A 23235-nucleotide genomic window follows, 5' to 3' on the forward strand; every position below is an offset into this window, starting at 1 on the left:
TGGGGATACTCTACCCAAGTTCTGTCTGGAAGGCCTAACTCCATACACAGTCTCAGAGCAGCGGATAGTTCGTATTCAGACTCGCATTTAAACCCTTGGTATTGTGCAGGGGATAGATATAACATGTGTTAAGGTTGTGCCTAGTGAAATTCTATATGTTAAGTCAATACATCCCTATTAAAACTTGGCCATTTAAAATGAGATCAGGAGCTCACAACAGAGATTAGCAACTTGTTTTCAGCTTTGGCTCAGTGATTAAAAGCAGCACCTGAACTGGGGAAAGACAGTATAGAAATGGCAGCAACTCCGTTTTGATTTAAAATGGCTGTGTTTTTCCCACATGATCTCTTAATCGGAAGACTCTCCTGAATTATTTTCCTAAATTCAACTGGATTCATACTGTTACACAGCAACAGTTCCTGTCAGCTCTTCCAGGAGCAGATTGAGCTGAGCAGGATTGCTGTAGTCTTGGCAATTTGAATGTGAAAGTGTCAGAGTTATGCTTCTGGGAGAGTCTGGGACCTAGGCAGGAAGAGAACTGGTACCAGCAGCATATTATTGTAATCCTCTATTTCAAATCCCAAACTCTGGTGGTAAGGAGGAGCGGAGAAAGATTCCACTGACATTTGAAGGTGAGGCCTGCTTCCGGGAGTTAAAAATAGGGGATACAAATGGGGTTGCACCTTCTAAACACACTGGATTAGGAGAGCTTCGCAGAGAGATGAACTGGAAAAGTGGTGGAAGACCACAGCTTAGCAGTGGTCTTTCAGGAACCCAGCATGTGCAGATGCATCTGTGCTACCAGCATGATGGTCTGTCATTTTGCCCCTGACAACCTTCACATGCCTGCTCAGACCTCACCCACAGCTCTCTGCAGCTATGAAATTGATCCTTTCAAGGGGCAGAGCTACATACTGTTATAGAAGCTGGGAAAGGTGGTTGCTCCTCCTTGAGAGGGGGGCACTGAGTGTGAAGCAAATTTGGGAGATAATCTATCTAACCTAGCAATAAGCTAAGGAGAGCAGTAGGAATGGGCATTAGGAAGACCTAGTGTCTCACTGCTGTGATGCGTGCAGTAGTGTGGTAACTAGTTTTATGGTCAGCTCAATAGTGTGGTAACAGCAATCTGATTCTTTGCCACTGTGCAAGATAGTAGGCTGGTCTAGATGGTCCTCAGTCTCCTGTGGGGAGAGGGACAATTTCTAAAAAAGACGTTACTTTCTGAAATATCAAGTCCTAGTTCCATAGTAAAACAAAGTTCTGGAATTTCTAAATTGCCTAGAAGGACCTGGAGTAACCAGATAGAACAGGTAAAAACACATCAATTTCAAAGCAGTTGTTTTTCTTGAAACTTAACATGAGATGTGCTTTTTCTTCAGAGACTTCAAAACTGAGGATGGCAAAGCCATAATCCAACTGGGTATAACCGTCCAAGGTGATGTTCTCATTGTGATCTATCATGCCAGGTCAACATTAGGAGGCAGACTCCAAGCCAAGGTAACGACATACTTAATGGAACCTTTACAGGGTTTATTCGTCGCAGAACAATCCCCATGGTCTCTTTCATGATTACTGTGGTGTTTGTTGGTTGTTAGTAGTTTGACTTAAGTGGTTTTACTGTTGCCCTTCTGTGTGCTCATCTGTCTTTGAGAAAAGAGTTTGAGGTTTTCAGGTGGCTAGGAGTTCAACCTTCCCTTTCAGTCCTGTCATGACATGCAGCCTCTGGTCAGCATTCTGACAAGAAGTGTACAGTTAGTTGCTCCTTTTTCAGCATTTTCTGGTAAGCAAGCATTTCAACAACTGGTAATTATCCCCAGTGTCTTATGCCTGGAGCGCCTGTCCTGGACTTCTCTGTTCTCCATGAAGTTCTGCCGAAGTTCCTTACTTAGAAGTAAGAAAAAAATCAGAACTTCATGTTTTAGCCAGGAGTCTTCATCTGTTTTTATTTCCCACCAAAAGGAAGGTTGATCACTTTTTTGTGTCTAAAAGTCAAACCGCAGTATAATACAGGCTCTCTAATCACATCAATTGCCAAGAGTAAATCCCTAAAACAAAATCTTAAACAGCTACCTTCTTGGCTGTCTGATTACAGTTGTGTAAAATGTTTGTTTGGAATCCCTTGCTATTGTCATGGCACTAAAAAACAGAATTATGTTTTCTGACTTATTCTGTGATAGATACAGTATCAGATTGAACTTGTCTGGACTATCTGAACTCTCACTGAAACAGAGACCACCATCCTTCCCAGTTCTGGGGAGATTGAATTTTAGATATAAAATGTCACTGTTTGTTTGATTCTTCATTATTCAGAGCATGTAGTAAGTGATTAACTCTAGCTAGAATTGACGCTCATTTTCTTAAGATGACTTAACTTGGACGATGATTTTCACAGTGTGTGCACCTAAAATTACTATCCAAAGTGCACATATATGAAAAATTAAGCCACTTATAAACCTAAGTGCAGAGCATGGAGTAGCTCCCATTGAAGTCAGCGTGTTTTATGGATGCTCAGCATCTCTAAAAATAGGGACTCTTTCCCCCGACCCCCAATATCTGTTTTGGTGCCTTGCCTCACTGTATTCATGAAAGGTCCAGCCATCTGACAGCTGCATAAACAAGATAGCATGCATCCTAGCACATTTAACATTCAAGAGTTGACTTCCTTTTCTTTCTCCATCGCAAGAGAGTTGGCGTATAATATACTTTACCATGATCATGGGGGGGCACCATGATACACCTCTTTGATAACTTGTATGATAGTGAGATTTTTTTTTTTAAAATGTCCAGAACACAGAGACCACAACTGGAATAGGTATTTGGGCCTGTAGCAAAGTGGGATTCCAGGAATTTCCATCCCGCACAGATTAGGAGGTCCATCTATTCCAGTGCCCTGCTTCCATCTGGGGTTTGGCTCAGTGCATAGTCTCCTTACTATCCTTCACTCTGCAGGAGACAACAGAACATTGTTGCTTCATGATTTTTCTTTCAACTAAAAATGCTAACATTTTTCAGGCTATAAAAGTAAAGCTTGCATGTGAATTCTCTCTCAACCCAAATTACTAAAAGTTCTAGCTTTCTCTGCTTTGGTGTAGTCATAGTGAAGTCTGGAGATACATATGTGAAATATTAAATATTTATACATTTCAGGATTACTTACCTACAGAATTCAAGGAATTATTGTCTCTCACAGGTTCTGAAAACAATATTTTAGCATGCAAATAGAATCATAGAATATCAGGGTTGGAAGGGACCCCAGAAGGTCATCTAGTCCAACCCCCTGCTCGAAGCAGGACCAATTCCCAGTTAAATCATCCCAGCCAGGGCTTTGTCAAGCCTGACCTTAAAAACCTCTAAGGAAGGAGATTCTACCACCTCCCTAGGTAACGCATTCCAGTGTTTCACCACCCTCTTAGTGAAAAAGTTTTTCCTAATATCCAATCTAAACCTCCCCCACCGCAACTTGAGACCATTACTCCTCGTTCTGTCATCTGCTACCATTGAGAAAAGTCTAGAGCCATCCTCTTTGGAACCCCCTTTCAGGTAGTTGAAAGCAGCTATCAAATCCCCCCTCATTCTTCTCTTCTGCAGACTAAACAATCCCAGCTCCCTCAGCCTCTCCTCATAAGTCATGTGTTCCAGTCCCCTAATCATTTTTGTTGCCCTTCGCTGGACTCTCTCCAATTTGTCCACATCCTTCTTGAAGTGTGGGGCCCAAAACTGGACACAGTACTCCAGATGAGGCCTCACCAATGTCAAATAGAGGGGGACGATCACGTCCCTTGATCTGCTCGCTATGCCCCTACTTATACATCCCAAAATGCCATTGGCCTTCTTGGCAACAAGGGCACACTGCTGACTCATATCCAGCTTCTCGTCCACTGTCACCCCTAGGTCCTTTTCCGCAGAACTGCTGCCTAGCCATTCGGTCCCTAGTCTGTAGCTGTGCATTGGGTTCTTCCGTCCTAAGTGCAGGACCCTGCACTTATCCTTATTGAACCTCATCAGATTTCTTTTGGCCCAATCCTCCAATTTGTCTAGGTCCTTCTGTATCCTATCCCTCCCCTCCAGCGTATCTACCACTCCTCCCAGTTTAGTATCATCCGCAAATTTGCTGAGAGTGCAATCCACACCATCCTCCAGATCATTTATGAAGATATTGAATAAAACCGGCCCCAGGACCGACCCTTGGGGCACTCCACTTGATACCGGCTGCCAACTAGACATGGAGCCATTGATCACTACCCGTTGAGCCCGACAATCTAGCCAGCTTTCTACCTACCTTATAGTGCATTCATCCAGCCCATACTTCCTTAACTTGCTGACAGGAATACTGTGGGAAACCGTGTCAAAAGCTTTGCTAAAGTCAAGAAACAATACATCCACTGCTTTCCCTTCATCCACAGAACCAGTAATCTCATCATAAAAGGCGATTAGATTAGTCAGGCATGACCTTCCCTTGGTGAATCCATGCTGGCTGTTCCTGATCACTTTCCTCTCATGCAAGTGCTTCAGGATTGATTCTTTGAGGACCTGCTCCATGATTTTTCCAGGGACTGAGGTGAGGCTGACTGGCCTGTAGTTCCCAGGATCCTCCTCCTTCCCTTTTTTAAAGATTGGCACTACATTAGCCTTTTTCCAGTCATCTGGGACTTCCCCGGTTCGCCACGAGTTTTCAAAGATAATGGCCAATGGCTCTGCAATCACAGCTGCCAATTCCTTCAGCACTCTCGGATGCAACTCGTCCGGCCCCATGGACTTGTGCACGTCCAGCTTTTCTAAATAGTCCCTAACCACCTCTATCTCCACAGAGGGCTGGCCATCTCTTCCCCATTTTGTGATGCCCAGCGCAGCAGTCTGGGAGCTGACCTTGTTAGTGAAAACAGAGGCAAAAAAAGCATTGAGTACATTAGCTTTTTCCACATCCTCTGTCACTAGGTTGCCTCCCTCATTCAGTAAGGGGCCCACACTTTCCTTGGCTTTCTTCTTGTTGCCAGCATACCTGAAGAAACCCTTCTTGTTACTCTTAAAATCTCTGGCTAGCTGCAGCTCCAGGTGCGATTTGGCCCTCCTGATATCATTCCTACATGCCCGAGCAATATTTTTATACTCTTCCTTGGTCATATGTCCAACCTTCCACTTCTTGTAAGCTTCTTTTTTATGTTTAAGATCCGCTAGGATTTCACCATTAAGCCAAGCTGGTCGCCTGCCATATTTACTATTCTTTCGACTCATCGGGATGGTTTGTCCCTGTAACCTCAACAGGGATTCCTTGAAATACGGCCAGCTCTCCTGGACTCCTTATAATATAAATATAATGGATAAAAGCATTTCGTCATCTATGCAAATAGTTTCAGTGCTGGTAGAAGTTAGTTTTTCAGATTTTTTTCACTATTGTATTTCTCTACTACACATTCTTCACTCAATCTGTGTAATTCCTCCTTCAGGTTTCCTAGGTTTGCTAGGTTTCCATGGGAACTTTTGTCTCGTGATACTCAGGGAAACCTCTGAGTACCATAGAGGCCAAGCTTAGCTGTATTTGCCTCTCTGAGGAAATCTGCCAAAATTGGAGAAATCCAAGATAGTTGGTATTACTAAATGACAGCCTTCCATATGACAAGTTTACAGAAGATAGAAGGTAGTCCATGGCTGGACTGACTCTTACTAATCAAAGCTGAGCCACAGAGAGTTTGGATGTCAAATCTCTGAAGTCCTTTGTCTTAATTGTAGCAGATCTGGATCCAGTTCAGTAACTTACATCAAATAGCTCCAGCTCTGCTGCTGGTGAAGCTAGAGATGTTTTACGCGGCTGGCTTGCCAGGTCATCGCCCAACCCTCCCACTTTATCCAGATTGGGACCAGCTCTGGGAACAAAGAACCAGTGGTATAGTGAAGTGATCGCCAATAGTCAGACGGTAGCGATTTCCAACAAATATTCTATATTGGATGACTACCATGGAGAAAGAGTGGACTTCATTTCAGGATTCTGTCACAGGTTGCTGGAAAACTGGGGCTAAGGACAATAAAGAAGCAGCAGCTGGATTACTGTGGAGGCCATCAAATTATGGGAGGAAAAAAGAGGCATGGTGCAGAATGGATGCACTGGAAGGTCAGAACAGAGTCCTTAACAAATGAACCCAGCAGAAAACAGGCTGGTGACACTAGATTTGCAGTCGACCAGTTACGAAGTAATAAATCACCTGGTACTGACATTATTTAATCAGAACTGCTGAAGGGTATGGTTTAGTTCACTGGCTTCATAGAGTTGCCTTAAAAATTTGGGAAACCAGTCATATTCCAGAAGATTGGAAAAGGGCCTACATCCTTTTTTGAAAGGTGTGGGAGGAGACCATTCAGTTTGCTCACATTATAGAGGAATAACGCTGCTGTCAATCCCAGGGAAGGTGCTTATGATCATACAACTGAACTGATAGAAATACTGTCTCAACCTAAAAATGAGGGAGAACCATCCAGGTCAATCGACAATCCATGCTATATATCAATGATGGCCAAATTTACTGACCTTCCAAGCTGTATATGACACTCTTCAGAAGTTCGAGAGCCAGGGCACACCAGTAGGCGCCTCCCATGGGACTGAAACCCTGAGAGACACACACACACACACACCCCCTCTGCTGGGCAGAAGCCCCAAACTCCCCCAAACATTTCTGCCTACCAGAATGGGGAAAGGGGCTCCAAGAGCCTCACTTCAACTCTTGTAAAGTTGCATGTGGCTTGGCTACCCCAAATATATATGCTCCATGGAATGTTAAAGAGCAGCTAGAGTGACAAAGGAAACTGAAATCACATTTATGGACTTAGCAGCTGATTTTGACTCAATGCATCCATCAGCACTGTGGATATTGCTATACCATTATGGCATGCTTGAGGACTTAATTTGCCTAGTGGAGGAACTGTACCATGATACATTTCATTGTGTGAGGGTCAATGGTTCTATTACAGATGGTTTTCAGTAGAACTGGGGGTACACCAGGAATACATTCTCTCTTCTGTGTTTAATGTTCTAATAGACAGAACTGATTGAGGCCAAAGTAGGTGGTGTGAAATTTAAAGATTCATCTTTAGAGCAACTCAGTTATGCAGCTGATACTGTCTGTCTTGGAGAGATTATTTACCTCCTATAGTTAATGCTGCAAAAAACTGCAGAATCTATGGGACGCAAGATCAGTGGTGGTAAAACCAAAGCTATGCATGCCTCCTATAAAATGGAAATGAACGATCTGCTGCTGATGCATGTAGATGGCAATGACATTGAATGGGTGAATAGTTGTATCTATCTGGGTATTCAGTTGTCAGCAGGAGGTTTTATTACCAAAGAAGTCGCACGTTGGATTGGTCTTGCATAAATGATGTTTCAGCATCTTCCAAGGCCTCGGTTTGGGTGGCAAGATGCCTGTGTGACAACTGAGATATGAGTGTTCGATATTGTAGTCATGATAACTGTTATGTGGAAAAGAATCGTGGCCATTAAAACCAGTTGAGAGGAAACTAAATTTTTTTTCAGTGTCAGAAGTTACAGTGTATTCTTAACATTGATTGGTTTGATTTTTGTCAAACGAGGTACTTGAATGATCCTGGCTTGCTGCAGTCTTGCACCAGTTGAGAACAAGACTTCAATGCTGGGGTCATGCCCAACATGCAGAAGAAGATACGCTTTTACAGAAGTTTTATAGAGCTACGGTTGAAGGAAGTGGAGTGCAAGGCTAATCACGCATGAGATTGGAAGATGCAATTAGAGATTTAAGCAGCTCGGATCCTCCTACGCTGATCTTGTCAAAGAAAGAAAACTTGCAAGGGACCGTTGAAGATGGAAGTCCATTCTACATGCCACCATGGCTACATCATAGTCATGTGAATCTGTTGCAGCTCAGTCTCCACACCACAACCTCAGAAATCCCTGACTCGGAAGTAAAGTAACAATCAAGTTTACAATTTCTAACATACACTGAGAACATGTGCGGCTAGCTCATGGCATATGTTTACCACCTGTAACTGGCATATAGGGATTACTGTCCTGTTTGCGGCTATCCACTTTAGTCAGACAGCTCTTCATATAAAACATAATGATTTACAAGAAACTTCAGGCAAACTTTCCTGGTAAGTCTGGAAAATCACCAACCTGGAAGCCAGATTCATTTAGATGATTTTTCTGGTTCCTATTAGAAATCACAACTTTGTAGTTTTAGTTCAATTTGCTAATAAAGAAAATACATGGTTAGGAAAAATGGGCCGTTGGTAACTTGTGCAGCATTCAGTTCCGACAGTCAGCTGATTGGGATAATACTCAGGTTTTCCAGCAATTATTTAAAACTTAAAAATAGCTTGAGAATTTCCTTGAATTTCTAATTCCCCGTCTTGGTAAACTAATGGAGGTAGAGATAATCCAGATGTTGAACTTCTGAGACAGCATCTGCAATCAAACTCTGTAAAACTTTCTCCCAGACTATTTTCAGGGAGCGTTCTGCACAGTAATGGAGTCTTCTGTTGACTGGGACAGCTGAGCTGCAGTCACTTATTGTGGGTCCTGAGAAGAGACTCGAGACCAATTGTGGACCTGTAGCCCTGTACACAAGTGCCACCAGTGAAGATAATTGTAGATAAATGTGCTCTGCTTTTAGCTTTATGCCTTGCATGCTTCTCCTTGATTGCAGCAATCCATGAGATCTCAAAATGTTTCAGTCCAAGGTGGCAGAGCTGCCACTATTGCATCTTGTCATGGGCTAAGTGCTCCCAGATGTTGAAGTCTACATTACAAGATTGGAGGTTGACCCTGAGAGTGTCCTTGTAATGTTTTCTTGGTCTGTCCCTAAATGAGTTCCAGTTGCAATTCTCCGTAGAAAACTGTCTTTGGTATTCTATTCTCAGGCATATGGACCACATGACCGCACCATCACAGCTGTGCTTTTGCTATAAAAACTTCAGTGCCTGTGATATTGCAGAACTTAAGGATCCCTCAATATCTGGAACTAAATCTTGCCATTATATACCTGTTATCAGCTGTAGACATCATACGTGGAATAGGTACCAGCATTTTATGTCGTGTTGTTAAGTGGTTTACATAGTGCAGCCATAGAAGTATGTGGGGATGACGACAGCAAGGTAAACAGGAATTTTTGTTGGCAGTCTGATACCTTGTTCATTTCAGTGATGACACTGAAGTTGTCCAAAGGCATCACTGTCTGTATCAATGTGCTTCATAATATCATCATTATTGCCTCACATGACCCAACACTGCCTAGGCAGCAAAATTTGTCAGTGACCTTGAGTGGTACATCTTCAATGGACTCAACTAGAGTAATTGCAGTACTTCCTGGTTGATACTAGATCATGACTTCTGTCTTCTTTAGACTGATCGTTAAGCCAAAACGTTTTGCTGCACTCAAAAAGCAGTCAGTGAGCAGCTCAATGTCTGTACAGTGAGGAATTTAAAAAAAAAATCAAGTTTTTGATATGGCTTTCAGGCATTCCTTGTATATAACCGGGCCGAGAGAGGTCAGCTGGTGAGACTGTTTTATATCTGCATGTCTTTGTGTTGACTGCTTACTTGGCTTCACAAAAAAGAATACCTGTAGCAGATTCACAGAAGATTGCAAATGAGAACAAAAGACGAGGACTTGCAGCCAGAAAAAACAGAAGGGGGAAGGCCGGAGAATTGTGACAGCACCAGAAAGGCGCAGGTCCGAGTGACAGGAGACTCCTTACTAAGAAGTGCAGACAGATCTGTCACCAGAGCTGATCCAGAGAACAGAAGGGTGTGCTATCTGTTGGGAGCTAACATATATGACGTGGAACTGAGGCTGAAGAGGATCCTAATGGGAATAGTAAAAGATCCATTGATTTTTCCTTCACATGGGACAAATGATCTTGCTAGAGTCTCTCTAAGGAAGAGTATGCCAAGCTGGGAAAAACAGTTAAAGAAATGGATGCTCATGTGATCTTCAGTGGGATACTACCTTTTCCTAGAGGAGGAGAGTGATTATGGTGAGCCTGCTCAGGCAGTGGTGCTATAAAGAGGGCATTGGATGCTCAGCCTCTGTGAGGCATTCATGGTTAGAGGACTGTTCTCATGGGGTGGATTCCACCTGAGTAGGGAGGGAAATAGACTTCTAGGATGGAGGTTGGCTCAACTGATTAAAAGAGCTTTAAATTAGGAAATCTGTGGAGATGCTCATGTTATCTCAACACCTAATACTAATAACAAGTGGAAGGAAAATAGAGTCCTAGAGGATTCAGCAAAGGAGAAGGGAACAACAGAGGGTAGGAGATTGTATATCAAGAGGAAAGATAGTGCCAGTACCATTGCCAGTAACAGTCAGGTGATACTGGCAGTAGAATGACTGTACCTAATCAGAGAAGGAATCTGGGCAAAGCCAAGAAGAAACAACTAAGATGTCTTTACGTTCTCATGCAAGAAGTCTAAGTAATAAAATGAAGGAACTAAACCTATTAGTGCAGGAAGTGAAACCCAATATTATAGGGATAACAGAAACATGGTGGAATAGTAGTCTGACTGGAGTACAGGGATTGAAGGGTACGTACTGTTCAGGAAAGACAGAAATAAAAGGTAAAGGTGATGGAGTAGCATTGTATATTAATGATGAGGTAGACTGTAAAGAAATTTAGGAGTGATGGGATGGATACAACTGAATCTGTTTGGGTCAAAATCACTTCAGAGAAGAAAGATAAGAGGCTCCACTGGGATAGTGCTTGAGGTCTGCTACAGACCTCCAGGATCTGATTTGGATATGGACAGAGACCTCTTTAATGGTTTTAATGAAATAAAATATTATTGGGATTTGTGTGCTTATGAGGGACTTTAATTTCTGAGGCTATAGATTGGAGGACAAATGCTACTAATAATGGTAGGGCCCAGCTATTCCTGGATGTGATAGCTGACCGATTTCTTCACCAAATAGTCACCAAACCAACAAGAGGCGATGCCATTTTAGATTTAGTATTGGTGAGTAGCCAGGTCCTCAAAGAAGAATTGGTTGTAGAGGACACCCTTGGTTCAAGTGATCATGAGCTAATTCAGTTTAAGCTAAATGGAAGGCTAGATAACTAGGGTTGCACCTAGGATCCTTGATTTCCAAAGGGCAAACTTCACAAAATTAAGGGAATTAGTTAGGGAAGTGGACTGGACTGAAGAACAAAAAAAATCTGAATGTGAAGCAGGTTTGGAATGACTTTAAGTCAAAATTGCAGAAACTACCTGGAGCCTGCATCTGAACAAAGAGGAAAAAATTCATGGGGCAGGGTTGTAGACCAAACTGGATGAGCAAGCATCTCAAACAAGTTATTAAGAGAAAGCAAAAAGCCTACAAGGAATGGAAGGAAGGGATGGATCAGCAAGGAAAGCTACCTCTTGGAAGCCAGAATATATAGGGAAAAAGTGAGAACTGCCAAAAGCCAAGCAGAGTTGGACCTTGCATACGAAGTTAAAACCAACAGTAAAAGGTTCTTTAGCCATGAAAATAAGGAAAGAAGAAGTGAGACTGCGAAGCACAGAGGATGGAGTGGAGATAAAAGATAATTTAGGCATGGCCCAAAGCGTAAACAGATTCTTGCCTCTGTTTTTAATAAGAGTAACGATGAGACTGGAAACATTGGCAGGGTGATTAATGGGAATGAGGATATGGAAGTAGAAATTACCACATCTGAGTTGGAAGTCAAGCTCAAAGAATTTAATGACCAAGTCAGGGGACTTGGATAATCTCCATCCAAGAATATTAAAGGAACTGCCACATAAAATTGTGATCCCAATAGCAAGGATTTTTAATGAATCCTTAAACTCGGGAGTCATACTCTGGCGAATTGCAAATTTGTTTAAGAAATGAAAGTGACCAAAGAAACTACAGGCCCGTTAGTTTGACCTCAATTATATGCAAGGTCTTAGAACAAATTTTGAAAGAAAAAGTAGTTAAGGAAATAGAGGTAAATGGTAATTGGGGTAAAATACAACATAGTTTTACAAAAGAGAGATCATGCCAGACCAATCTGATCTGTCTTTGAAAAGATAACTGATTTTTCTAGACAAAGTAAGTGCAGTAAATATTATGTACCTGGATTCCAGTAAGATCTTGATACAGTTCCATATGGGAAATTTATTAGCTAAATTGGAGAAGATGGACATTAATAAAAGAATTGAAAGGTGGGTAAAGAACTGGTTCAGTGGGTCATACTGAAAGGTGAACTGTCAGACTGGAGGGAGGTTACTAGTGGAGTTTCTCATGAATTGGTCTTGGGACTAATCTTATTTTAACATTTTCATTAATCACCTTGGCACAAAAAGTGAGCGTATGCTAATAAAATTTGCAGGTGACACAAAGTTGGGAGTATTGCCAATGTGGAGGAGGACTGCAGTATTCTACAAGAAGATTTGGATGGCCTTGAAAACTGGAGTAATAGAAATGGGGTGAAATTTTATAGTGCAAAGAGCAAGGCCATGCACTACAAGACTTTTTGCTATAAGCTGGGGACTTAATCAGTTGGAAACAACAGGTGGAAGAGAGACCTGGTGTATTGGTTGATCACAAAATGACTATAAGTCGCCAATGTGATGTTACCATGGAAAAGGCTAATTCAGGACTAGGATGCATCTGGCGAGGTGTTTCCAGTTGATGTAAGGGAGTGTTGTTGCCATTATACAAGGCACTGGTGAGACCTCGCCTGGAATATTGTATTCGGAAATTAGACAAAGGTTTCTAAACATCAGAGGAATGAAGTTCTGCAACAGCCTTTCAAGGAGGGTAGTAGAAGCAAAAAACCCCTAACTTGTTTCAAGACTGAGCTTGATAAGTTTATGGAGGGGATGGTATGATGTGGTTGTCTACAGTGGCATATGGCCCATCTGCGACTGCTTTTAGCAAGTATTTCCAGCCATCAAAAATGAGACCCTAGATGGGGAGGGCTCTGAGTTACTATAGGGAATTCTTTCCCAGGTGTACAGCTGGTGGGTCTCACCCAAATGCTCAGGGTCTAACTGATTGCCATATTTGAGGTCAGGAAGGAATTTTTCCCCAGATCAGATTGGCAGAGAGCCTGGAGGTTTTTTACCTTCCTCTACAGCATGGGCCATGGTCACTTGCTATTTTGAACTAGATTAAATGGTAGAGTCACTGTAACTTGAGATCTTTAAATCAAGATCTGAGGATTTAGTAACTCAGCCATAGGTACGGGACTATTACAGGAGTGGGTAGGTGAGGTTCTGTGGCCTGCGATATAATCTGTATGAATCGGTAGGATTTAACATGCTGGCTCAGACCATTGCTCCAGCAAGTGTAGTATCTTGTACACGTAGCCTGTGGCTGACATACTGTCTCTTTGGAAAACTGGCTTTCCATGTGGGATTTTAATTGGACTCTTGCCAGATCAGAAAAATCTTGCTCCCAACTCAGCGAAGAAGTCGCTTGAATAACATTTGGTTAAATGTTGAGGGAGGCCACTGTCCAGTCATAAGCAGTTCTTGGTGCCTTTCTTAGAAGCTTTTCCCACTTTCTGGTAATTGAACACTGATATATGTTGACTATGAAACTTGCTGCTAGTGCATTGAAAGTGGAGAACTAGCCGTGAAGATCACTACTTGAAACTATAAACGTCTATTTATTGGCTACAAAATAAGTAGAGCTGATTTCACTTTTTTCGAAAGCCACAGAGGTTGGTAAGATAAGGATAGCTGTGTCTTACTAGAAGGAGGGTATGTAAGACATTTTGTCCTCTGGAACAAAACCAAAACTTTAAAAAAAAAAAAAAAAAAAAGTGTGTAAAGTTAGGCTCCTAGATAAATTGCTTGACTTCCCAAAGGACTGAGCACTTACCAGTTAAGAATCTTGGACACTAAACTTTTAACATGTCTATTGCCATGATCTCTCTATTTTAGCTCTTTGTCCTAGTGGAACTCCAAGCCACAGCATAGGTATGGGCAGTGACAGCCCCAGTAATGGCGTTTCCCTGGTTTGACCATTAATGTGACTTTGTCCATTCTGATCTTCCAAATTGCACTTGGTTGTTCTGTAGAACTGGGTTGTCTTGTATGGATTTTGACTGAAATGAAAATGTTACAATAGCAGTTAAAGCTAATAATGAAACATGTTGCCTTGCCTTAAGTTTACGTACGTTAATCTGGTAAATGCTGCTCTTCATAGTCAAGTGAATACACATCAACAAGAAAGAGGATTATCCTATTTGTACTGTTCACAATACATTTATTGAAAACATTCTTTTTTAAAAGTAACTCCTTTTTGAAGTTAGGAGTCAAGTTTAGATTTGCGTTTCCTTGGGATTTGATACTGTAGTGTTGCAAATATTACAGCAGGTATCTCCAGATAGTGCTTTTCTACATCTTCCAAGCTCTTTTAATTAGAGTATGAGCAACTGTTGAGTCTTGGGAAGACCTGCTGTATTTTACCTTCATAGTACACAGCTCTGAGCAAGACACAGTGGTGTTTGGAGAGGGAGCATTGCAGGTAGGGTGACCAGATGTCCCGATTTTTCACGGCTTTTTCTTATGTAGGTGCCCCCCACAACTCCGTCCCGATTTTTCACATTCTGTCTGGTCACCCTAATTGCAGGCAGCAGCAGGGGAGTTTGCTCTCTCTTTTGGTCTCAGGGAACCTAGCATTACCTTTGGGCTGAGATTCCTGAAAGGATGGATTGCCCTGTGTACTTTCTGGCTACCTCTCTTCCAGGACTGATGTATACATGTAAATAAAGGCAAGCTACTTACATTGGTGTTTGCAGAAGGGAAAATTGTCTTGTCTGTCAGCAGAAGGAAGAGTTGGATAAGTTAGATGGATATCATGAATCAGTTTAAAAAAAACGTATAATGCTGGCCAATGTGAGATTGACAGCCAGGATATTGCACAGGAAACAGAAGTCCTTTCATACACATGACATTCTGTGTAAACATAAGTACTGAGATGCTGACAAATTTTTGCTTGATTAATACATGTAGTTCTGTTCAGGCTGTTCTCCCTCAATGCTGTAGATGGATCCTGTAAATGTTAGTTATTTTGGAAAAGCTACTGAAAGATCCAGAGTTCTACCCTACAGAATTATGTGTTGTCTTCAAAGGCGGATTAGGGGTTTGTGGGGCCCTGGGCAAGAGAAAGTGGGGGCCTCTCCCCATCCCTTCTGCCTGCAGTCCCCCCCATCCCCCTCCCGGTGCTCCTGCCGGGGAGCAGGGTCAGGGCGCAGGGGCTTCCCCACTTGCCCGGCGCTCCTGCTGGGGGGCGGGGTTGGGGCATGGGGGCTTCCCCTGCTTCCCAGCAGGAGCGCCGGGCAGAGCGAGTTCGTTGGCTGGGACCCCTGAGTGGCTAATCTGCCACTGCTTGTCTTGATTTTGAGCGTGCTGTACTAGCTTTTGATGAAGCTTTTCCCAATTTGTACTGGTGTAGAGATTAGAATCATGTCCCTTGTGTCTTTATTTCTGATGGTGTTTCTTCAGTGATACGACCAACTTACTTGAAAAATAGAAATAAACAAGTCCAAATTCAGCCATCCCAAGAAAAATGCTATATGGAGCTACTGTATGTTTAGAGAAACTGAACTGAAAGAGAATACGTTCATGAATATCAAAAACGCTTTCTACCAAAAGGAAAGTAAGATGCAGAGTCCTTAGCTTCTGTTACACAGAATTATGTAATTATCCTATGTTTTCTTCTCCCCATAGATGGCTTCAATGAAGATGTTCCAGATTCAATTCCACACAGGTTTTGTGCCCCGGAATGCCACCACAGTGAAATTTGCTAAGTACGTGAATATTTTGCTGACCACAACTTGCAGAAACTTTTTTCGAATTATTTTATTTGCCAGATCAACAGATCTACGGTGGAGTATGTGTTTTAGTAGTGTTGGAAATGGATAGCTTTCATTTTTAACAAAATGAGTCCTGGCTTTTGATTGACTACACTTCCTTCGACTCAACGTCTTTTGATGAGGGTTTTTTTGAAATTTCTTCATAATAAATCATCCCTGTGAGATTAAACAGGGAAAAAATTACCAAATCCAATTGGTTTTATGCTTTGCACACTAATTCCATAGAAGTACTAGTCACTTAGCTTGTTGCAGTCCAAGATAGTGAGCCTGATGGGCTGATTGAATATTTGCCTTGAAAGATTTTTGATTTGTGATTTTTATTACATCAACATATTACAGGTATGATCTGGATGCCTGTGACATTCAAGAGAAATATCCTGACTTATTTCAAGTGAATCTGGAAGTGGAGGTGGAGCCCAGAGACAAACCCTGTAGTGAACGAGCGCCATGGGATAACTTGAACATAAAGGGACTGAATCCCAAGATCCTTTTCTCCAGTCGGGAGGAACAACAAGAGATTTTATCAAAATTTGGTAAAGCTTAACTTTGGAGGCATTAGAAACTTTAGCCTGTTTCCTATCCTTTTAAAGCATTCCAGTTCAGGACTCATTTTGTTTCGTTTTCAGACATAAATTTTTAAACAGATTTCTAAATTTCCTTTAAAAGGGAAAACTTAATTCTTGTGAACAGTTGTGCCGTACCCTTGCCTGTTATTAAGGAATATGAGTTTTTCCTTAATACTAGATTGTAATTAGCCCAGTCTTTTTATCTATATTGGCACTGTTTTCACCTTTTCTTAGAGCTCTGGAGGCCCTATTTGGAGTGACACATCAAACAAAAATATTTGGCAGTTGAGCCCTTTGCCTCCAAAACCTGGGGAGAATTCCCTCAGCTTTTGCTGATTAGCTGAGTTTACACTTTCATCAATGCAGTTCAAAGTATTCTAACATTCTCCATAAGTGGTCTTTCATACCCACAGTTCAAAATATATTGTTGAGATGTTTCTTGTGCCTAGTCCAGTAGAGTTATGGATTGTTTCTTTCAAGATTTTCCCCGCATTCGTGAGTATCCATTGTTCTTGAAGGGATCTCACTTTTTTAACATTGCGTCTTGTCTCTTTATCCAACTTCCTCGTTCTGGATATATTTTTAGTAATTCTTGCCAGGATTTCTATATTTAGTGTTTGCTTTTTTCTTGGTTTCATTAGTTTTCATGTTTCACTCCTTCATCCTTTCTTTAATGTTCTCTGTATGGCTGTATTTAGAGAATAAATAAGACCTAACTTATTGTCTTTCTGCTTCTTTTATCTTTTTAAATTCAATGTATTTGCTTTTTTCCTCACTTTTCTCTTGATCCAACATATAGTCACTTTTCCCCTTTTCATATGTTTTTAGAAAAGTATATTTCTGCCAGGCTTGCATTTTGCATTAAGCCTTGTTATTCTTTCCTTAACATAATCTCCCTTTTATATTGTATTCTCGTTAAGACACTCAACTAAGTCATATTGCGAACAAAATTTTTTGTTTTACATTAATCTAAGGTGTTGGTATTGGAAGTGGGAGAATTTTTTTTTTTAAACACTTAGTTACTATGCTCCTTTACAGGTTTCAGAGTAGCAGCCGTGTTAGTCTGTATTCCCAAAAATAAAAGGAGTACTTGTGGCACCTTAGAGACTAACCAATTTATTTGAGCATAAGCTTTCGTGAGCTACAGCTCACTTCATCGGATGCATCAAATAAATTTGTTAGTCTCTAAGGTGCCACAAGTACTCCTTTACTTTCTGAATTTGTCTCATCTCGAGAAAAAGAAAATCCTGGAAGTTGATTTAACTTAGATCCTTAGCCCTGAAATGTTTGGGTTTCAAAAACTGGAGGGGAGAAATATATATATTTTTAAATATATATATTTATAAATATATAAATTTATATATATAAATTGAAACTTAAGATAAATGTTATAGTTTTTTTCCTTAGATCTTCATAAATTTGTTTTCATAAAACTTAAACTTGGGACCAAAGCTGAGTTGGCAGGACCCCTTTAAAGTTTAGCCTATCCCATACTATATTTTTTGTGAATCTTTTGGTTTTTAAACAAAGATGATATTGCAGCACTCCAGTAAGTCAGACACTACACTGCTGGCATTTGGGTATGTCGACACTTGAGCAGGAAGCATAATTGTCATTTTGGGTAGGCGTATGCATACTGTTTTGAGCTAGCGCACTAAGAATAAGAACGTAGTTAGGGTGGGGCGAGCTAGCTGCTCTGGGTACATGCTAGGGTCCTCAGCAGGATTGTACCGGGGTGGCTAGCCTGTCTCACTGCTACAGCTGTACTTCTGTTTGTGCTCTTTGATTTGGCAGGGAGCGCTTGTTCTTATGTGAGACTACAGAGCTATTGATAAGTCAATCTTCCCTAGCTTCTTACGATATCCCTCCAGCCCAGCACCTGACATTGAAGTAAGGAAAGTGACCAATTCCTGCACGAGCAGGGTGCTGTCACTCACCTGCTTCCAAGCTGAAGTTGACAGCTTTGCATCCTATATCAGTGGTACACTGTTGTTGCCTACACTTTAAGTACTTTCTGTGAGTTTCATTGATCCTGTTATTTTTGGATATTGTGTTGTGGGGGAAGGGAAACGGAGGGCTCTTTGTTTCCTGTGTTTTGAAATTGCTGAGTTTTGTTCACAGCCCTCCTATCCACCTTGTTCTATTTTGTAATATCTACAGAGTGTTACTGCTATGCCATAAAGAACCAGAAACCTGAAGGCAGCTGACTTGAATAGAGTCACATCAGTTTAAATATAGGACACAAAACTCTACTAGAATATTAAGTCTGATACCTTAATTTAATTTCACTGCTGTTACGTGTGTGGCTGAAACCAGGGTTAATATTCCATCCTAAATTCACAGCTTCTGGCCTTTTTCCTACACAAAGAATAGCAGCTTGCTCATGAGATCCAACCAAGAGTTACTTCCTGACTGCCACCTTGATATGTTTTTGAGTAAGATACCACATGCTGCATGTTAGGATTGACACAATCTGCATTTTTTCAACGTCAGAAGTGTATGTCTAAGGTTTTTGGCTTGAAATTCCATCTGGCAGGTAAACCTGAACTGCCTAGACAGCCAGGTTCAACAGCCCAGTATGAAGCAGAAGAGTCCAAATCGGAACAATCTCCCGAAAGCGCACCTACTGAGCCAGATTCTCCACAGAGCAGCAGCACTGATGGAAATAACTTCTTCCATACTCTGGATTGGGAAGGTAGGTGAAGTTACTAATTATTTACCAAAAAGACTAATCTCTTGTGCAATACATCAGTTGTCTCTCCCCCACCTGCAAGGATTGCCACAGCGTTGACATGTTGTTGCATAGTGGTAGCAAAGGGACAGATCATGATTACTTCAGTTTTGTGTGTTGCCTCATCAGAGTGCAAGTAAAAAACATTTAAAAATGAGTGAGCTTTTCAGGTCTGCAAATGTTGCCATCCACCTTCATTTGGGATCTCCAAATCAGAATAAAGTAAAGGTAATTGTTGTTTACTCCTTCTCATAACACATGAACTAGGGGTCACCAAATGAAATTAATAGGCAGCAGGTTTAAAAAAAATTAAAGGAAGTATTTCTTCACACAACTCAGTCAACCTGTGGAATTCCTTGTCAGAGGATGTTGTGAAGGCCAAGACCATAACAGGGTTCAAAAAAGAACTAGATAAATTCATGGAGGATAGGTCTATCAATGGCTAGTAGCCAGGATTGACAGGAATGGTGACCCTAACCTCTGTTTGCCAGAAGCTGGGAATGAGCGACAGGGGATGGATCACTTGATGATTACCTGTTCTGTTCATTCCCTCTGGGGCACCTGGCCCTGGCCAAGGTCAGAAGACAGGATACTGGGCTAGATGGACCCTTGGTCTAACCCAGTAGGGCCATTCGTATGTTCTTATGTAATAGTCATGCATTGCTGCTCACAAATCAAACTGAGGCAAGGCTGTATCCTCCCACTTCCTTTACGGATGCTGGCTGCAAAGTGAGCAGGTAGAGTGGCCAAGAAATTCCGGCATGGTCTGGACTGAAAACATGGCCTGCCTGCTCTGGTGTTTTCAGAGAGCCCTGTGTCTCCACGCAGTTCCTGGCTTTCCTCAGCACTTGACAGTAAAATTGCTGGGGTGCCATTGGTGACAGTGGTTACCACTGATTTTAGAGCGGCAGTATAATATAAAGCCCTTTAAACCATAATTTATTCAGCGTCCTGAAGGGGAGTGTCAGACTGAAGGCTTTTCCCCACTCTCTCACTCCCATCCCCAACTCAGATCATATCTCCTTGTCCAGCACAAGGGTCTGCTTTAATTGTGCAGTGATAATAGATGCACATGTTGAGTGATGGAGCAATATACTTAGTCACATTTCCGGTCCATGTGCTCCTGGCAGTCAGAGCCATTCTGCTCCCTTGGCTTTGTCTGTGGGGAAGGGGGCATGTGCCTCTGAGGATGGAAGGAGACGAGGGGACTGGAGCATTTGTAGGTAGTGCTCAGTAGCAGCAGTCGTGGCCTCTAGTGGCCGGAGAATAAACCTGCAGGAAAACAAGTGGCCCCCCCCCTTTTTTTTTTCTACCGCCTTTTCTGAGCTTGGCAAGCCAGTGGCAATTCACTTCTCTGTGCCTGCCCCCTGACCTTTCTTGTGCAAGGAGCTTTAAGTTCAGACCCTGGCACTTGAACCTGGTTTATCCTGGTTGAGCAGGAGAATCCTGTTAACTTCAAGGTGTTATAAAAAGGTAAATCTGTTTTTATTCATTCAATAGAAGGAAAAGATCCAGAGACTGGAGCAGAGGACCGCTTGTCTAAAGATAATCATCTTGGACTGATTGATGACAGGGATGAAAGTGATCCATCAGATGAAGAATTTTCTGCATTTCCTAGTGAAGGAAGAACCGATTTAGTTGAAGAAAAAGAAAAACCCAGTCCTCCAGAAGAAGATGCAAATATATTTTTTGAAGCTAATTTTGAAACTCCATGTGCCCAACCACGAGAACCTCAGTTGGAAGACCATATAGATTTATTGGGACTAGACTCTGATGCTCCATCAGAGCAGAATCAAACTGCCTCAGAGATGAAGAGCTCATCTAGCAACGCAGACTTACTGAACAATTTGCTTGTGGGTAGCACGTCACAGATTTCAGAAGAGTCTACTGGGGACCTTCTAGGAGAAGGGGCAGACTTCTTTTTCAGCAGTCAACCTCAGCCTTCAGCCAGTAACCAGGGTACATCTCCATCCACAACGTTGTCTTCTGCTGGTATGTAACTCAATTATCTCTACTTTGGAATTGTGATATAGTGTGAATAACTGAATGAGGCTATAGTTATTAGCTGCTTTACTATTTTTCTGTTTGTACACTATGTTAGTACCATGTTTTGGTCGAAACCTAAAAGATCTGTTACAGTCTATCATCAGAATCTGCGAAAGGGGCACATAATACTTAAACTTTTTACTATGTACTTTTTCTGTTTCTTATGACAGAATAATTGCTTGATAACACTTAGAAGTTTTTCACATGGTTCAAGTTTACAATGTGGGGACTGTTACCTTCATTGAAAAAGGCACCTTTGCTCCAAATATGACATTGACAATCTTGCGTTTTTCCCTGTTTTCATGACTTTGAAGTACAGCTTCAGCTGAGTTTTACACAAATTCATCTCACTTTGTTTAAAAAAAAATAATCGTGCCAAAGCAAAACCTTGCACTGTCCTGCATGCAAAAGTGTTGATTTGTTTTATGTTCCTCTCTGGATCAGAGTACATAGAACTTATGTTGCCAACCCAGGGAAGGATGATTACCCATTTCTTCCTAACGTTTTCCGGAGATTGATAGTAGCTTTGAGTGAAAGACGACAACTCAGTCATTACTATCTGAGTCTTGCACTTGTATACAGTCATTTATCCCTGTCACAAGACAGGAGCTCCAAGAAGTGATAGTAACACATGATTAAAGAACTACTGGATGTTACTAGTCTGATTCTTTGACAGTGTGTGGACAGAACTGGGCCAGTGCTAGGTCTTGATCCTCACGTAATTCAGCATCCGCACCTACATAAGCCTAAAGTGCAAGGAGAATATACAAACCCTGGAGGTTTTTCGCATTCCTCTGTAGCCTGGGGCACAGGTCACTTGCTGGAGGATTCTCTGCTCCTTGAAGTCTTTAAACCACGATTTGAGGATTTCAGTAGCTCAGACATAGGTGAGGTTTTTCAGGAGTGGGTGGGTGAGATTCTGTGGTCTGCGTTATGCAGAAGGTCAGATTAGATGATCATAATGGTCCCTTCTGACCTTACTATCTATGAATTAAGCAAAACCTTCCCAACTGCCTGATCTTCAGAAAGCAAATTATTTTGATTTCTGTAATAGAAGTCCCGCTTTCCTTTATTAAGAGGGCTAAGAGGACTAGGATCCATCAGTTGATTCCTGATTTAGAATTAGTCTTAGTTCTAGCGTGCAGAATTCCTTCAAGCTTAATGTAGTATTAAATGTTCCTTCAACCCAATTTTTTTCCCTAGTTTCATCACTGTAAATGTCATTCTAAAATATCCCTGTTACAATGACATCATTTTCTTTGGGAAGTGGTTAAGGGGTCTAACTTAAATGCACAAAGGTCATCAGATTTGGACAGAAAGCTAGAATTACATGCTACATTGCTGCATTCTAGATAACTTATGTGATCCCTGAAATATTTATTTACTGCTTCATTATTGCTCAGTTGTTTGAATTATTCAAATTATTTAGGTTTAGCATTTTCTCTCATTGGCAGGAATCCATAAAAGATATAGTGTAGTTTATCCTTTGACTATGTGCTCCTTGTACGATAACTTAGCTGTGGGGAAGCACTGAAAAATGCACCTCAACCTGTCATTACATTATATAAAGAAAGTAACAGTCATATAGTAGTTTTGTTGAATTACAGGAATGAGTATATCTGGTGCTTCAACTTGCATATTACCTTCTTAAGTCAGACTGATGTCTGAGATTCTGTACCTGCATGCTGAAGCAAAAGGCAGGCTGTATATGCATGAGGATTTAGTGTTCAGGATAACGTGCTTTACAGCAGAGGTGGGCAAACTAGAGCCCGCGGGACTGTCCTGCCTGGCCCCTGAGCTCCTGGCTGGGGAGGCTAGTCCCCAGCCCCTCCCCCGCTGTTCCCCATCCCCTGCAGCCTGCCAACACTCATAGATGTTTAGGTCAGAAGGGACCATTATGATCATCTAGTCTGACATCCTGCACAACGCAGGCCACAGAATTTCACCCACCACTCCTGCAAAAACCCTCACACCTATATCTGTGCTATTGAAGTCCTCAAATCGTAGTTTAAAGACTTCAAGAAACAGAGAATCCTCCAGCAAGTGACCCGTGCCCCA

General features: G+C 41.7%; 1 protein-coding gene across 4 annotated transcripts in view; it reads left to right on the forward strand.

The window, feature by feature from the left end:
* The window catches only part of GAK (cyclin G associated kinase), a 149835-nt gene that overhangs the window by 88333 nt on the left and 38267 nt on the right, over positions 1–23235 (forward strand). For all 4 annotated transcript variants that reach the window (XM_073345849.2, XM_073345850.2, XM_073345848.2 and 1 more), the window contains 5 exons: positions 1380–1497; positions 15689–15768; positions 16174–16367; positions 18937–19095; positions 20632–21123. In XM_073345849.2, coding sequence (XP_073201950.1) covers positions 1380–1497; positions 15689–15768; positions 16174–16367; positions 18937–19095; positions 20632–21123 — 1043 coding nt within the window. The remainder of the gene's footprint in view (positions 1–1379; positions 1498–15688; positions 15769–16173; positions 16368–18936; positions 19096–20631; positions 21124–23235) is intronic.

Source organism: Lepidochelys kempii, chromosome 5 (assembly GCF_965140285.1).
Source record: "Lepidochelys kempii isolate rLepKem1 chromosome 5, rLepKem1.hap1, whole genome shotgun sequence".
Classification (NCBI taxonomy): Eukaryota; Metazoa; Chordata; order Testudines; family Cheloniidae; genus Lepidochelys; species Lepidochelys kempii.